Raw genomic sequence first — 18,605 nt, forward strand, 5'->3', positions numbered from 1 at the left:
AAGAAATTACTTCTAATGTGTTCAGTGAAACCAATTAGCGGTGATGTTTGTTAAATTAAGCTACATCTGGACAAAGCCAGCAACCCAATAAACGTCCCACTTATATTTTCCCATTTCTATTTTAATACGTCATATTTTGTTATTATTTTAATGTTTCCTTGATTTTAGCTGCTGTAAGTCACTTTTAGTTGCATATGATTTGTATAAATGGTGCTACACAAGTGAAAGCTTGATTAAGTGATGGAAACAAATAAGTAATGGTTCTCCAGGTTTTAAAAAACCTTTAAAAAAGCATATCCCTTACTTACCTCTTGCTTTGCCCGATTTATTAACGATCTCTTTGAGAGAGAATAATAATAATAATAATAATTATTATTATTATTATTATTGTTATTATTACTATTATTATTATTATTAATATTATTACAAAATTCCTGTACCTGAATTTTTTTTTAATGTTTGAAAAACTTTGCAGCAAATTTTAAGTAGATAGATCAGGCAAAAAAGATAGCATCTGTTGCAGTCGACTTTTCCATAAAAGGCTTTTAAATATATGCATATAATATGAGCTCAGTCTCTTTCTGCTTTTTTTAAAATTTATTTATTTATTTATTTTTGATAATAAAGCATGGGTTACTATGGTTGTTCAAGATGGACAGAAGTTGCACGATGAACTGTGCATTGCCCCTATCAAATAAACTAAACAGACGTAACATATAATGACTTTTCTTTTCAGAAACAAACAGCCACAGCAGACACAGATTCTTCCCAGTTAATCCAATCACAAATTGACAGTTTTTAACAACTGTCTGTATACACAATCAAATACTGTCCTGTTTTCCTTTGCAACAATCATGTGGGATAACAGAGCACCAGTTACCCTATGACTAATTTAATCTTTATCCACCATCTTTTCAGTTCCTCATTCCAACATCTAAACACTTAGCCGATGCATACTGCAGAATGTGCATGAAAACACAAAAATACAGTGCCTTTTGTTTAATCCAAAGTGTTTTTGAAGGCAGGAAGAGAAAAGAGAGTAATAAAGTTGTCATAATAAGCCCACTGTAATACATGATCTAGTTAACAGTCCAGGTCTATACAGCACATGCCTTGATGATCATCAAATCTGCATGTTCGAATGTCTCCTTAGTGACTCTGCCTTTTGTTGCCTTCTTGAATCGTCTGCTGTCCCTTCTGTTCCTTTCCCAGAACTTGCAGAAATGAAGGAGAGGATCTGTTGCACTAAGACTCATCTTTACTCTCCAACATGAGTCATTTAATTACTTACTAATCCAAACTTCAAACGTGGCGTGTATAGATATCATGGCCTGTATAGATATACAGTGCAGTCAAAAACAAAGCGTGTGTCAGTGCACAAATGTCACACACTCTTGGCCCAGGATGGCGGCAGACGAGCTGCAGTCAGTCTCCTGGCAGACGATACAGGATCTGTGCCACGCCGATGGGATTTCAGCACTATTCATTAGCGTGCACACACACTTTCACACATACTAACAGACAAACACACCCATGTAGCACCTAATGACGAGGATCAGGTTGTACACAGGAAACTCTGTAATTCAATGTTGATTTTTTCTTTTACAATCCCCTTCTCTTGTCTCCTCATCTCTTCTCTTCTCTAACATGGGAGGCCTGCTCTCCGGCTTCTCAGGGAGACATTAATACCTTGAGCAGTCTGAGGAGCCGTGCATGCGAGACCTCAGGTACACTGCAAGAGGAGGCTATGGGAGCAGGGTAGAACAATGGCGAGGACTGGTAGAGGGAAGAAAGGCTCTTTTGTAAGGACAGTGGATGGACAAGCCCTCGGGGAAGCTGCTCCTTGTAAGATGGGTGGTTCTTGGCTCGGACCCTCTTCTCCTGTGTCCTCCTTGGAATAGGAAGCCTCTGATCCAACACACAAGCTGTGATTTATAGATTGGTTCCTCTTTGATGCTGACATCTGTTTGATATTGCCTGACGGGGGGATTAAGTGAGCCAACTGGCTCTCAGGGTGGTGGCGACCCTCATCGTTGCATCGTTGGATGGGAAAGCAGACACTTGCGAACAGTGACTCATGGGTAATTTCATGCTCTGGTAAAAGGGAGGATGAGATGAGAAGCAAAAATGTCTGCTGTAAAAGGTATTCTCATGAAAAAGACAATGTTTACCATTTTGAGTAAGGTGCATTGATAAATAATTCCTAAGTTGAGGTGTACGAGTGTGATTTTATTTTTTGTTGGGGGAAAATATTTTATGATTTTCCTCAGTGTTTAAACAAAGAGACAGGAAAATGGAAGCAACACGGCAGGGTGGGAGATAAGGCCAGACTTTGGCCAACAAGTACTAAAATAATCTAGAGACCTGTGGAGATATTTGTGGTTCACTCTCAATCTCTAGCCACAGTATTGTGAGAGCATTCTACATGAAACATGCTGGGAATGTAAATGAAATCAGGTCCACTTTATGGAGGGGAGAAAAAAGTTTGTGATAGCTTTTTTCTGTACCGCATCATGCTCCAGAATGCAGCACTGAGTCTTACTGAAAATTCACTGATTTCAGGTACATTATCTCATGGTTCTGAGGAAAGAAGCAGTGGTGCCAGCAGAGAGAAAGCTATGCTTGTTAAAGCCAGGAGGACGACATCGAGAAGCAGCCAGTGCTGAAAAATGAAGCCAAGGAAAAGATCCAAAAAGCTGCAGTTCCTTGAGTGTCCACTTAGGGCCGGCTCCAAAAACCAAAGAAAGCTCACTGGAGCCAAAAATGAAAGCAGCAGAATCAAATGTGTTTAGAACTCATCTACATTGAAGTTATTTAATGGCCTCCAGTTTTGAAGAATTACACAAAGTTAGAGCAAAAACTGGTTTAATTTTTTGACCGGATCTATAAAGGCAAAAATAAGTTGGAGTCAGTATTTCCAATATGGCGACCACCATCTTTGACAACACTGAAACTACATCCATGTTTATAGTAGTTCATTATGTTAACAAGCAGTGGTTTTCCCCCAAATTAGTCTATTTTTTTCAGTCACTGGTACTGGAGGGAAACTCAGGAAGGCCAACTAGGGATGGGTACCAGATTAGGTACCAAGAACTGATTCACGCAACATCAAATGGTACCATGTTTCAATATCTAAAGGCATACTTGTGAGTATAAGGGAGTGGAAGAGCTGGCCATTTTTCATATTGGACATGAAAACGGCATTGAAAGTTTATAAATTTAGAGATAAATATGTTAAACTGAAAAACTTTGAGATTTTGTTGTATAACAAATTAATATTTATTATGACATAAACACACACATACAAAAAAAAGTAAAGTTGGTGCTGTTAAGTAATGATACCATATTGTTACCTATGCCAAGGAGGTTATGTTTTTGGCAGTTTGTCTGTCTGTTTGTTTGTCTGTGAACAAAATAACTCAAAAAGTTACAAACGGATCTTCATTAATTTTCAGGAAATCTTCAAAAACAGGATAAGGAAGAAGTGATTCAATTCTGGAGGTGATTCAGATCACCTTTTGGATCCAGCAATTTTTTTTAAAGGATTCTCTATCATTGTGAGATAGGGCTGTTTTCACCATATGTGTTTATAACTCCACGATAAATGGTCGGATTGCTTTGCAAAACAATACAAGACAAGGTCACGATTATTTCTGACAGATGTTAAAGTACAATCCAGATCCTGGCAATATTCTAGATACTAAGATCCAGAACATGAAATATGTACTGGGTCATCATGATTTTCAACACTGTCAGGTAACTAATTATCGTACAAACCTGCTACTAACACCAAACTGTAGCAGACAGTCTGTTAAAAGGGAGTATAAAAATAAAGACGGACTAAAGTGTTGCGTGACAATCACAATATGCTTGGCGGAGGTCTGCGCTCTCTGAGTGCTTTTCTGGTTTCAAATGTGAAAGGTACTCATCTCTATGGCCAACACAATTAACCCTGTAGTTTTCCCTTTTAAATGTAAGGGATTTGTCTCTATTTAATCATCATGGTTTTGGAATCAGTATTTGTAAAGAAAGAAGGGTATTAAATTGTCTTCACAAGCCAAACAGATGAGACATTTCCAAATCTCTGTATAACGTTAAATCATTTAATTTCAACAAAGAGAAAAAGCACAACAAAGTGAGTAAAACTCTGGGCAATCAAATTTAGCTGGAGAAGCTTTAAGTGAGACAAAGTGAGGAACAGAGAGTGGTTAATGATTTACTGCTCATCAGACAGCGGTAATGAACAGCCAGTCTCCACATCAACAGCAAGCAGAAGAGCGACTGTCGGAGGAATCTGGCTTCTTTTAAAACCTGCTGCTGTCAGCTTCCAATTTGGAAGGACAGAAAATGAAAGTGGCGTAATTGCAGTAAATTACAGCGACAAAGACATGACAGATGAGTCGCATCAATCCAGATTTGGCTGGCTGAAATTATTAATAGTAGTTCCAGGAAGGACGGACATGTCATGCTCCGATTAGTAAATGCATTTTGTGAACAAAGGGGAGAGAGGAGGGAGGGTATGAGAGGGAGGATTGGACAGCTTTCCAAATAATTTCTTCAATGTTGTGTAAACTTTTATTTGCAAGCAAAGTCAGAGGGAGGGAGAGAAGTGAGAAAAAAAATCCCTCTCTCACTCCATCCTTGTCTTGGTTTTCCCTCAACACTGTCCTTCTAGCCTCAACATGCATCCGCCCTTCACTGTGATTCTTGGGATGATAGCAGGAGAGGTGGAAGGCAGAGGTTTTGATGGAGGAAGGGAGGGTGCACGCAGAGTAAACTGAGCCTCCCTTGTTTTTGGCACCTTGCAGAGTATAGTCGAAGAAGAGGGGGCCACCAGGGAGTGAATATTGGGTGAGTCAGCTGAGACACGCCGAAAGCCAAGGGGAACAGACCCAGCAGGTCATGTAAGGACACACAACACTACTTCATGAATTTGGAAAATGTTGGGAGCAGTGGCTGAAGAGTTGAAAAAGTATTACTGATAGGAGTGCCTGTACAGGAATCACCAGAAAGTCAGCTGTCTTCTTATTCACTCAATTGTCCAACAGTGACAACAGTCACATCCCGAGAATATAATGTTTCGATATCACATATACAGCATTCTTACTCTCTTTTGTTATCCTTTTACTATCTTTTTTTCTAAAGAAAAATAAAGGATTGTAACTGAAGCACACTGTCTTACAGAGAATGTGTAATTACACTTAAGATACTGTTCTTAACCAGGCTGAATCACTGAGGAAACTTATCAGCTGAGTCACCAACACAGGCAACCAAACATCATTCTGACGTCCTTCATCAGCTTGGAAACACTTTGAAATATATACAGCTGAACAGATTATTTTGACGCTCTCTGAACAAATTAGGCAAAGCTGACTAAACAAGCCCTTCTAATGTAATCATTCAAGAAAAACTGGAAAAGTATTATCAGTATGACTCCTTCAATTCGTTATACGCCTTTGCGTTTTGGTAACACTTACCATATTACAACATTTCTCCAAACCTCACTATAAATCACAAGTACTCACACATTTGCTATCTGCGTGTTCTTATCTTCATTCATTCTTTGTTACAGGAATAACATGAGTAGTAATTTACAGCACAAGTGTCTCACCTCAAAGTTGACTGATAAATTTCTCTTGAGAGCAATTTCGTAGACCAGGCTGATCTCTGACTTGCTTGCATCACTGCCGTCCTCACTCTCCGCTTTTTCCTCTGGGCTCTGAAGAAGAAAGAGAAAAGCAGGGGTTACAAAAGTAAAAGAGGACTTAGTAAGTAATGATTTGTATTCATTAACTGTGTAGTAAAATCGCACTTAAGGTAACAATTAAAAATGTGACCCCCCCAAGAAGGAAAGTTTTGCCTGTTTATTTTGTTGTTACATACTTTTAAGCTTCGCTTAACACAGAAACAGCATTACTTGAGCTCAAATATAGATTGTTTTTTTCTTTCTGGTTGCTTGTTGTTGCCTATTGCAGGAGCTCTCTCTCCCTTGTCCATTTTTTCTATTTTCTTCTCTTTTTCCTCATCTTTACATTTGGAGTCCATCATAACTTTTTATGTTTCATTTGTTGGCCACTGACACCAAACTGGTAACATCTGCAGTGCTGTTTCTACTATTTTTGTTCCTGTGTTTGTCTGGAGATCCTACATGGAACCATGGTCACATTGTTTACATATGAAATCAGCTGTTAGCAGCCTGTAGCATGTCGATGCTAACCAGTGCTAGGCCTGATGTTTCCCTCCGAGCAGAGGAGAAGGAGGCGTGGACCTGCTGGTGCTGGGGTGTGAGCTTAGAAGAGACAACATCGACATGTCCTTCCATCCATTGTTATGGGGAATGTAAGATCTTTTTCCAATTAGATTGACGAGCTATTAGTGCTAACCCAGCACCAAAGAGAATACAAGAGGGCAGAGGAGCATCATGCTATTCACAGAGATGTGGCTAGCGGAGCTGACACCAGACACAAACGCCACATTGGAAGGTTTTCACCTCTTAAGAGTGGAGAGGAAACAAGTGAAGAAGGCCAGTCTGTGGAGGTGGAGGATGAGTGGAGAGTTTAGCCAAGCTGTCGTCTCTGATGAACATTCTTCTTCAAGTTAACACTTATTTTATCATTCCATTTATGTATTCTTGAATTTTTGGGGCTAAACGCATTCATTGCTGTTAAGACTCTGAATTTCCCTTCGGGCATTAATATAGTACATTCTTTTCTATTCTATTCTTAAAAGATAGACAACATGACAGCTCCACAAAAGTGAGGCAATACATTTGGTACTCCCCATACCAAATGCACAGAAAACTACCAAAGAGCCACTGTTTCTAAATAAATAAGACATTTGGTCTTTCTACCTTTCAGAGAAAACAGACCAAACTGAACGTAAAGTTGAGCCCTGTATCAAAACAAAGATTTACACACCAACACTGTGTGTGTCAGCCAAGCTGCTACAACGAGAAGCCTGTCTGTTTTTGGATTTGATCTTTATCTGATATGGGATTAGGATTTATTCCAGGACACGACTGGTGGTCCTTGGACTGTGTGAGAAGTTTTTCAAAAAAGGGTGGTCCAGTTAAATAAGAGAATATCCGTATATAATTCTCTGTTTTCAGACAGCCGGATCGTTACTTGTGAGAACCAGAAACGCTTTGCCACTGGAAGTGGAAAACAATGAATGGCTCAAGGTGGAGCTGGTTACAAACAATAAAAGGAAAAGGCTTAAAAGTTTTGCTTTTTCTTTCTTTCTTGGTGTAAATTTAGATCAGTTGAACTGAATCTATGGATTCTTAAAAGTTTCCAGACTGATTACTATCAATCCCTGAATCCTGCTCTTAGTCCTGAAGAAGAGCAACCCTGTTCACGCCACACAGATCATATCATCAGACATACACCACAGGGGCTTTCGGTGCCGACTGTCTATGGGAATGCAGAGCTCTGTCTCTCGATCCTTATCTTCTCATGTCCAGCTCTTTGTCTGATTATGTCTGAATGGCTGCTGTCTTTCCCTTTGGGCTTCTTCCATCCTCTCTCCTCATTGTGTGACCTGATCTGACGCATGAATCATACCAAGAGATCTCTTAGATTTCACAGGAAGCGCTGTCACGTGGTGGATGCACCTACTGCACTGGGGAAGAGACCTCACAGTGGCACGAGACGTTAGTCACAAGTTTTTTTTTATTGATGAACACATGCAGACATGACATGAGCAAGGAGGAATCAGTCCTCAGGGTCTTCTTCATCTATACACTGTATAATCAGATCATTGCTGTGAATTAATTGTTTTAACAGCTACAGTTCCCTCTGCCACAGCTTCACGATTGTGACGTAAATGAATTATGATCCCTGTTTCTCCTCAAGGCTGAATAAAAAGTGTCAGCATCTGCCTGCAGGTTTGTTTTAGCACATTGGAATGACCAAGCAGAACAGCAACCTTCCTTTGACAGAGACAAAGAGGGCTTACTCTAAATTTGGAGTCTCCCCTTCTTTATTGGTCGACTGAACAAAGAGTCCTTGGGAGAGTATAAGCAAATGAATAACTCATTCAGTCTAGTGCTCGCTGTGTGCATAAAAAGTGACTGTGAGTGTACAGAAAGCTTCACATTGTCTATGTCTATGAGCATGGCTAAAGGATTCTACATCAAAGGATGGGAAGATGAGGCTCCCAGCTGATTGAGAAAACGAGTTCTTGGAAAAGTCTTGTTAATGTCAAATCACAATTTTCACAGATTTTACTGTATCTTTCCTCAGATGAACTGTTCGACTAATGTCCAAGAAACTCCAGATGCAGATTTCCCATCACAAACAGCCTAAAATTCTGTGTATTGTGAAGTTAAATAAACTGCTTTATTAATAGGAAGTGCTAACATCAAATTACTTCAAAAATATGGGATGTTCTAGTGCAAGTATTCGATGTAGATTCTGCTCAAGGTTTGTGTCAGTTTTGGTGACCCCTATAGACAAAAATGTACCTTTTCTTGCCTTTTCTTACATGGGATACATTTCATACCCATGTGGGAAACACAGTATCAATGATGCTTGAGAAGGGCATAAAAAGAATTTTAATATGGTGATTGGATGAGTGCTCTCTCATTTTCATTATGGACTGATCTCACATATAAGGTACCATAATTATTCAATCAATTAAATATTTTCCCAATCAATCATTTTGATTGGACTGAATGACTTTTAAGCAGAGGTGGGGGGTTGATCAAGTATATTCGATCTAGTGATGGGTACCTTTCACATTTGAAACAATACAGTACCAATGCCTGGTACCTGGCAATTGATATCGGAACTTAACAGTATCAATTTTCAGTACTTTTTTGTACTTATGTGGTAAAAAATATCAATTTGTTTAATAATAAAACATATTTTTTTCAATTAAACATTTTTATTCTTCAATATATAACCTTGTGTTCATGTCCAGAATGGAAAATTCCCTACTCCTCCACTAACCCTGACAGTCACAAGGATGCATTTACGGTAGGTACCTAAACATGGTTCCTTTTGATTTTATGTGAATCGGTAACTGGTACTTTTGACAGAATTCAATTGGTACCTATAACAGTACCTAATTCGGTACCCATCTCTAGATATACTGCAGGTGAGAAGTATGCAATGACTATATCACAACCATCATGTATATGTTTTAAGACGTTGGTATTTAATTCTTGTTTGAGTTTCACGTTGTCACTTTCTGCAGGTGCTTCCGCCACAGCAAGCAGCGCACTCTCCCGCTTACCCAGAAAACTCTCCTGTGCAAGAGTGTTTTTGGTGGAGGAAAAAAGTCACTTTCATATCTTGTCAATCGCAGGTTTGGGATATGCAAGTAATTTTTTAATATCCATCTGAGGGTCAGCTTGAAACGCGTTACTGGTGACATTTTATGCATCAAAGGGTTGAATTTAAAATTTCTATATATCAGAAAATCAGAATATTGAGATGTATATTGTGTATTGCAATATAGCTTGGAAAAAAATGAGGAATTGGTTTTAGGCCATATCCTGGCAGTAACCACCTGATCATTATACATTATCCTCTGTGGCTGATGGATATAGCACCGGGGGGCCTAAAATGATGCCTTTAACATAACTGGCACCATGTAAACTGATTTGCAGGATTTGAAGGTTAGTCACCAATTTCCCTGTCTTTACAGCCTGAAGCCATGCAAAGTTGTTTTTTTGTGCTCCCTAAGATTACGTATTGTTGCTCTACCTTAGTATAAACACAACACAATTTGCACGTCACTGATATCTACCTGTGGTCTTCTGTAAATCAAAGGTTTGACAAGTCGTGGTGGTAAAAATAAAAGAACACCATCAGCCTCAGGGTGTCTAAGCGTTTACGCATGCAAGATGGTTTACACACACACACACACACACACACACACACACACACACACACACACACACACACACACAACATGACAGACATATACCGTAGACACAATGTGCCTCAATTTGTAAAGCAAGACTCAGAAGCAGCAGCAAACAAAGAGCGTATTTATGCAGACCGACGCCACAAGACAGCGAGTCAGGCAAGTGAGAAGAGCCAAAGCGTTTTGAATAACCATCCGAGATGCCAGGCTGTGAGGATATGGGGTAATTTGATTTCCGGTGGGAGACGATAAGAACAGTTAACAGCCATGCCTGAGGGGAAACTCTGGAAAGGTACAGTGACACTGGGAGGAGGCAGAAAGAAAAAGGACAAAGTAGGGAGAAACTTGGAAGGGAAAGAAGCACTGGAGCCAGGTGTCAACTTAACCAAGGAGACAGAAAGACTTAAATCACACAGAGTAATAAGAGCTGAAGTGGATTAAGATGAAATCTCACGAAAGCTTGTTACACACACATCTGCAAAAAATATGGGCTGAAAAACACTTTCATTTGATCCCTCTGATGAGAGCAGCAACAAATCCGAGGCACAAATCCTTTGACTTTTCATTAAGAGAAGAGCCGAGTGGAGGGATGGTCGTTTGGCGTAAAATCTGTACAGGTGACAGAAGCGCTGAAAACAGGAGCGGGGGATGATTGAGGACAATCTGAGTGGAAAGTGGAATGACCTTTCAGAAATGAAATGAACGACAGAACAACATCTTAGATACAAAAAAATTCCTGCAGGTGTGTATGGTGATTTCCTGAAGTTTGATAAGTTTTGTTATAATTGTTATAAAATGAATCCTTGACAGTTAATGTTAGGTCTTAAGTTCCTTGAGGGAGGTTGTTTTCATGCAACAGGATGTCTTGTGTAGCACAATTTAAAGCTGGTGACTGTATAGCTTTGGTATTTGTGTTCAGGCAAACATTTTTAAAGTTGAGTGATGGTTTAGGGCACAATGTCATCTACTGGTGTTGATCCCAATGTGTTTTTAGAAGTCAACACAGCCATTTACCAGGAAATTTTAAAGAACTCCATACTTCCTTCTGCTGATGCTGATACAGAGATGCTGAATTCATAATCTAGCAGGACTTGGCTCCTGCCCACACTGCCAAAAAGTACCAAAAGCTGGTTAAGTGACCGTGATATTACTGTGCTTAAGTGGTCTGACAACTTGCTGGACTTGAACCCCGTAGAAAATGTATTGATGCAGTCCACTGACAAATTAAAAAAAAACTTTTTTTGACTTTTAGCAGTCTGAACTGTGTTTGATTGATGAAAATCTACTCAACCAGGTCCCAGTAATTCTTAAGCCCCATTTTCACCAAACAGTTCAGTTCAGTTTGCCTCGATAAGGGACACATTTTGTTTCAACTTAATATTTCCAGGACAGATCCCTAATAAACAAGACAAGCCATTCCACTTGTTGGTACCATTCTGCAGATATACCAATTCAACCCCTAAAAGTGGAGCTACAACATTGCCCTCTCCTCCACTTTGAAATAAAGAGCCACATGGAAATCACAAAGAAGCAGAATTGCTGAATGTCTTCCATCGTTGCTCTTTGTTAACTGTGTCTAATTTTTCTTCTTCATTAGATTTATTAGCGGGGTACACTGCATCGTGCCTTAATGGCATTACGCCATTACGTAACTGGCGATCAGCATCCAGTTAACAAGTCACTTACCTTGAGGGGACACAGTTTTCAACAGGATCAGGCTTAACTGATCAAACCCATACCAAACTGGACTGATCTAAACCAGACTGCTTGGTGGTAATGGGGTTTCAGACAATAACCACATAAGTGTTTAATGTTTGTTTGTTTACCTGTGGGGGCCGCTCCGGGATGGGTTCGTTGCGCAGTGCTTGCAGGGCCTTCATGGCAGCGTTGTGTCGGGCTGCTTGGCGGGTGCGTCCCTCGCCTATAAACTCATTACTCCCCACAGAGAGCTGCACATAGAAGATCTTAGGAACTGGATAATGGTACCTAAGACAGAGAGAAAGGAGACGTTATTTAAAAAATGTGCGTAATAGTTTGTAAATTTCTTTAATAAACACAATTACTGATAAAGAACATGTTTGGGAAAAACAAGAGATGGGAGAGTCCCTGTTTTTATGAGCCAAGTTATCAATCCAAACCGATTACACTGTTCCCAAATTAAAGGCCCACCACTTCATCAGGGTCAATTACTGCACAATAGCCTGTTGGCCAACCACTTGACTGATGTCTCGCTATTGAATCTAATCTTAGTGTTGCCAAACAAAGCCCCGAGAAATATATATCCTCCTCTCTTTCTTCTGGCCCCGATCATAGATTTTCCTCTCATTCTTTGGGTCCTGACAGAGCGGGACTGAGCCGTCACAGAGCAGATTTAGGGGTCTGCGAGTCCGCGTGTGTCATACCCCCTCCTGGGTCTGGGGGTAGAAGGGCAGAGAATGTCTGCCAGACCGACGACAAGGAAAGAGAAATAGTGGGAAAGCTAACAAGACAAGAGAGGAATCCAAACTTTTTAATATCCGTCTCCCGTCTTCTTTTTTTTTTTTTTTTCTGCCAGTATACGCTTACATACACAAGGACACACAGCCAGCATATGTGGTGAAAACAAATGGATAACAGCAGTTTGGATTTATGGAACTGTGACCACTGCCAAAATGTATTCAATATTTTAACAGAGCTTACTTCACTACATGCTGAGGAAAATTAAAACAAGCCTGACATAAATGCAGTGTACATATGTATTCATTTTCAGCCATAGCAAAACATCCTGCTTGGCACTGAAATGTGAGATTTAATACTTAATTGGAATTTGGGGAACCCAAGAAGCTTTAAAATCCTAGGAGCTCTAACATGTAAGAGAGGGGAATGAGTGTGCACTGGAAACTCCTGCAGTCCTCTTCACAGCAGAACACATGCGTGTTGTTAAACTTAACTTTCTCAAGACACAGATCCACATAGACGAGAAGTCCAGTGACCGCTTTGTTATTATGTTTGAGATCAACGATGAGTGTCAAAATGACACCAAATGTAAAACTTAATATTTTCTGCATCAAAAATCTCAACCTTTTAAACCATTGATATTGAGTTTGAATGTTTGCTTTGGAAAAACTCAACATCAGCTGTTAAATTCATATACATCAGCTATTAAAAGCTAGTCTCAGGAAGATGGACAAATCACTCTACAACCTTGATATCAATGTATTTATAAGTCATGTGAAAAAGAAACATCTACTTTTATAAACGTTTCTTGCCATACCTCAATTTTCGTGGAATGTTACGCTGAAACACATCATAATGATATTTTTAACATTAATAAAAATGTTGTTGCTGTCACACATGTTTGTAAATGGGGATTTTTAGCTCTACTAAGGGAAAGGCCTGGGGTAATGTTCACACTGATAATAAGGTCTGCCAATGTTACAGAGTAATACTTTAATCTTCATAAAATATGAATTTGATTCTTATTTTGGTCAGTTTAGGCATCCACCCTATTGGCAACATAATACCACTATAATCAGCAGTACAGTGGTTTTGATTTGGACATGAGCCCAAGTCTCTCCCAGATGGGAAGAGAAACATGAGCAGAGAGACTGTTAGACAAATGGAAACCAAGAAAACAAAGGCATCATTAAAACTATGATCCAAACTGTCCACTGTTAACATCCATCAAGCTTTAGAGAACAATTTTACTGAGTTTAGTATTTTATCCCAAAGGAAATTGAAAGATAATGAGACTAAATTGTTGGATTGTCTACAAGCTGTTTGATGAGATGCTCCATCTTGCGTCATGAATCTCTGCTGGAGCAATGACGTTATGTTCCTGGATCTCAACAGTAATTTTAGTGTAGTTATAGTTACCACAGAAATGACAGGAAATATGGCCAACACTGCAAAAGTAAGCGTTAGATAGATTTTTTTTTTTTAACACAGTTGAATACTTGTAATACGTTTATTTTTGTATTTTTTATCGTAAATATATTTATTCAATTATTTACTTATTTATGTATCTATTTATTTAATGCCACATAGTTGGGGGACTCATTTTTCCGACACCACATCACTGACAAAAAATGTAAAATATTGTTATCCTTACGTTGAATTTAAGATTTGTATTGAATGTTTAAATATGAAACTATTTTTAAAAAAAGGAGTTAGATAAATTAAGTTTCATAAACTAGTTTTGATCTTTAACTTGATCAGGGTATTTTGAAGTCCCCTTCAAGGAACTTTTGGGTTGTGCCAACCTTGATGGCAGGTGCTTTGGACAGAGCAGTATTTCTCAATCTTAATCTCTTAATCCTGCCCGGTACATGTGTTGAAGCATTTCTGAAAATGTGCCATCCTACTTTCTGCTAATGGTTAAGCCACTGAAAACCTATTGGTAGAGTGGCCAACTATAGGGATGTTACATTATTTGATGGGGATTCATAATTCGTTACACTTCATGATGATTCACCATGAGTAAAAATGAATCAGAACATCCTTTTCTAGCAGTGGAGGCCTTATTAGAGCACAGTCAGTAACAATGACTTTAAATATAACAACAAGACAAAAAGATTTTAAAAAAAGTTTTAAGTCCGAAATGTTATAACTGGTAAATAATTTAACAAAAGTGCTGCCATATCTCACCCTAAATGTAACAAGCTGTTACATTCTGGGCTTTATGACTTTTTAATTATATTTCAGACACAGTACTTTTGTTATACCATCCACCAGTTTTTACATATCAGGCTCTAACAGGCCTAGTTACCATCTCTTTGGTGTTTATAACTACTGACATAACCTCCCTGACATCACCCATCTATTTCTGAAACTGATTTTTAAAGCAAATCAGCTGGTGCGGCCATATTGGAAGTGGGGCGGGCTTTGAGTCTCCACACTAACAGCTGCAGGACACCTGTCAGTCACATGAACTGAGCTGTGCCTCTGATTGGGAAAACTTGCAAGCTTTATATCTTCTAAACTGCTGAGTTAGAAAAAAATCCACCTCCTGTACAGTGTGCTGATAGGGAAATTAGCAGTTCAGATGAGAGACGTTTTTGATACCAGGCTGTAAATGTTTATTTCTGCTGCAGTACTTCTGAAGCCAGCCTCAAGCAGTCACTCATGAAACCGCAGACTTCAGCACTTCCGCACTGACTTAAAGTTTCAGGCTGGAAGTTGCTGCTTGGTATGGACAGGGCTGAAGCAGAAGACTTTGCAGGTAACAAAGAAAAAAAGAAAGATGTAGAAGACATATTTGTGATGATGCAAAAGCTACGCATTTTGGACCACATATTTTTGCTGATATTTCATTTGCAGTGTTTTCTGGTGTTTCTGTTTATTCTTTTGTGTTTTTAATCCTTAATCTTGTCTCATTGACACCCTTTCAAAATAAAAGGTGCTTACATATCAAAGCCTTAGGGTAGTAGAAACACCAAGCAAAAGCATCACAAATAAAAATGTTTTGAGCCCATTTTAAATTTTACCTTGAACATAATCTGGTTTACCTTCATTGTAAAATTCATCATCAGTGATTAATCACGCACTGAGAATCACATCCAATCATGCTGATTCATCAAATCCACACTTTGTCAGTGTGGTAGTAATCACTCTGACACCAACCTGATGGCAGCTGTAACAAGAATTAAAAATGACAATACAGTAGTATTTGTCTTACTCAAAGGAGCTTCAAACTGAAAGTCTGACCGACTGAGAGTTTCTACACTCAAATACCAGAATCACTGCCTCCCCCACTTACAGTAAGGCTGACAAGATAACTCCTGAGAACACATCTGTCATTTCTGGAAACACCTTTTCATGTCTTTGCTCCGTCTCCTACCCCAGCAGGCCTAACCATGAGTCAGCGTTTTACTCCCAGCATTTCAGCGGGTCTTTCTCCAGCCCTCAGCCCTCCTCTCATCCGTCTGCTCCCAGTCTTCCCTGGGCGGGGGCCCGCCTGGCCCTTGCACGTCAAGTGTGGCCCCAGGGTCTCAGAGGACATGCCAAGTGCAACATGGGCTCCGGCCAACAGCGCTGAGCTGAGATGGGAGCAGCTGGGGCCGGAGCGCCGAGTACAGGTGCAAAGAGGAGGAGAGGGAAAGTAAGAGAGAGGAGAGAAACTGAAGCGGAGAGGAAAGGAGAGAGGGAGAAGCAAAGAAGGAGAGAAGAGAAAGACATGGAGAGAGGCCTGTGGGAGACCCTACTCTACAACGTGGGAAAGTGGTGGCTTACACACAAGAGAGCCAGCCAAGAGCACAGGCAAGAACACGCACACACATCAAAATAACGCAGACAGGAAAAAAAGGCCAAAAAATCACGTCAGCGCTTTGTGGTTAGAACAAAAATCAGCACATGCTGGCTGGGTCAGCCTGGTCTGTGTTATCAATTATTATTTTTGTTATTATTATTACTGCAGCGAGGGAATTGGACCAGGACACCTGTAGGGAGGGTGTGAAGAAAAAACAGGAGAAAGAAAAAAAAAACACTGCTGTGTCTGGTTTATGACGCGTGCGTGTGTGTATGTGCGGATCTGCAGCCACTCTGGGGATGAGCGAATGTGTGAGGGAAAGAAAAACCGACGGATGCCGCAGCTCAATCAAATGATAACTCATCAGCGTTCAGCGGTGAGTAATGAATTTGACTTTGAGGGCAGAAGCTTCCCTGCAGCTCTCTTTTATGTGGGATACGTTGGTTAAGGTTACTATTTCATCTTAATCATTCAAAGACACTTTTACGAACACACACAGAGACGGATGCAGGAAAAAGCACCAGAGCTCCTTAGCCCACACGCAGTTCGACTGGGAATAGAGAGACATGGTATTGTAATTATTACTATAAAGGACATGGTGACATTTTGGCTGGAAACTATTTTCTTCTTGGCGTAGGAAACTTTTCATAGAAAGGAAAACACTCATTCCCCCTTAGAGCACATGTCAGATGTGTTGCATGAGTAAACAAGTTACCACCATCTCACTGATTTCAGTTTTTGCAGCACACTGTTATATTCAATGGAAATAAATTAGTCATTTTAAGCAATTAGGGATAGGTACCAAAGGTACTTTTAAAGGTACCGACTGAATTTTGTCAAAAGTAACGGGTACCGATTCACATAAAATCAAAAGGTATTATGTTCAGATATCTAAGTGCACCCTCGTGACTGTGAAGGCGTGGTAGAGTAGGCGATTTTCCATACTGGACATGAACACAGCATTGCAAGGTTATATATTGAAGAATAAATATATTAGATTGAAAAATATAGATTTCATCAATAAACAAATTGATATATTTACCACATAAACACAAAAAAGTACCGGAAATTGGTTCCGTTGAGTACAGGTACCGATTGTCAGGTACCGGGCATCGGTATTGTATCGTTTCAAATGTGAAAGGTACCCATCCCTATAGCAAGACATTATAGAAAACACAATTAAACTAACAAACTGACGAAAATGACTTGAATATTTACATAAAAGCAAAGTGAAAGTAGTTAAAGTCGTTTCATGGTCAACTAGCAGCTCATGGCAGGGGTAGGTTCCGAGTTAGGTAATTTTCAAGGTATCAACCAAATTCTGTCTGAAGAACCAAGTACAAATTCACATAAAATCAAAGGGTAGCATGTTTTGGTGGTGTGAGCACAGAAGAGTGAGTGTTGCATATTCACAAAGAAAGCGTTGACAAATATTTCTCAGGTGGTTTTCCCAGCTCTCTGTCCACTATACAGAATGAGCTTTTATGTGCGTGTAAATGCGCACACGTTTGTGTGTCCGTGAACTTGTGGGGCAGAACGTGCTTTTTCACGCTTGGTGAAGGTCCGTGAGAAGAAATGTAAACCCAACAATGTACAAACAACATCCCATCATGAAAATTAGATAAATATCATAAGGCTATTTAGTCTTTTAGATAAAAAAAAAAACAAGGTATAGACCTGATTTATGACAGAGGTAACTTTTAATCACTTCTGCTGTGATCTGGCGCTATATGGAAAATAAAATTAACACGACCTTCTCTTTATAAGGGTAGGGGGAAACACTGCTGTGGCACCTTAACTACGGCATGCTGTCAGGGTCAAAATAGTACATGGTTGAAAATGTCAATTTCTAATCTTTATTCCATCATGTTTAGGTTTTGGTTGCAGCATTTTGCTAGCGTAAACATATGGTATTTTGATTGATCAGTGAATAAAGTACTTCCATTAAAGATCCATGAAAAGCCAGAAAAGTTGCTTAAAAAGGGGAGGCAACTTCTTTGGTAGCCAGAGCAAAACAAAGTAATTGGTTGTGCATTTGCATAAATACTGAGCTGCATTTTTCAGCTAAGACCTCCAATTCCTCTGACTACTGTAAGTGGTTAATTAAAGAATATCTGTGGTCTGCTCTTTTATTAAGATTAGAAACATGTGCTTTCTACAACTGCAAAAGCAGCAGACAGGAAAATGTGGGCCAACCAAACAAAACAACAACAGAATATGACTGATGGAGCTGATGACCAACTCCATCTTTCAGTGTCGCTGAGCCTGACCACCAACAATCTACCAGCTCCACACACAAACAAAACTGAAGCCACACTCACATGAACCCACACTTCCAAAGTCAGAGCCTTGTAAAGGGGACAGAGCTTGCTGGGAGCAAAAGGGTGACAGAGATTTGGACAGTCTCTCTCCTCCACCAGCTGCACTTTCTTCCAATCTCCTGTCAGAACTTCACTTGTTTTCTCTCCCTCCCAACATCCATACTTCATTCCCGGTGTCCATCACT

The 18,605-nt window shown here is 39.7% G+C and overlaps 1 protein-coding gene across 1 annotated transcript in view; it reads right to left on the reverse strand.

The window, feature by feature from the left end:
• stau2 (staufen double-stranded RNA binding protein 2) overlaps positions 1–18,605 on the reverse strand; it is a 112,122-nt gene that overhangs the window by 70,719 nt on the left and 22,798 nt on the right. Inside the window, exons 6-7 of the mRNA XM_074693725.1 lie at positions 11,700–11,859; positions 5,612–5,719 (exon numbers count right to left, since the gene is read on the reverse strand). Of these exons, the coding sequence (XP_074549826.1) occupies positions 5,612–5,719; positions 11,700–11,859 (268 nt within the window). The remainder of the gene's footprint in view (positions 1–5,611; positions 5,720–11,699; positions 11,860–18,605) is intronic.

The sequence above is a fragment of the Halichoeres trimaculatus genome, unplaced genomic scaffold (assembly GCF_033239565.1).
Source record: "Halichoeres trimaculatus isolate MK-OKI-2021-1 unplaced genomic scaffold, fHalTri1.1 fHalTri1_scaffold_18, whole genome shotgun sequence".
NCBI classification, from domain to species: domain Eukaryota; kingdom Metazoa; phylum Chordata; class Actinopteri; order Labriformes; family Labridae; genus Halichoeres; species Halichoeres trimaculatus.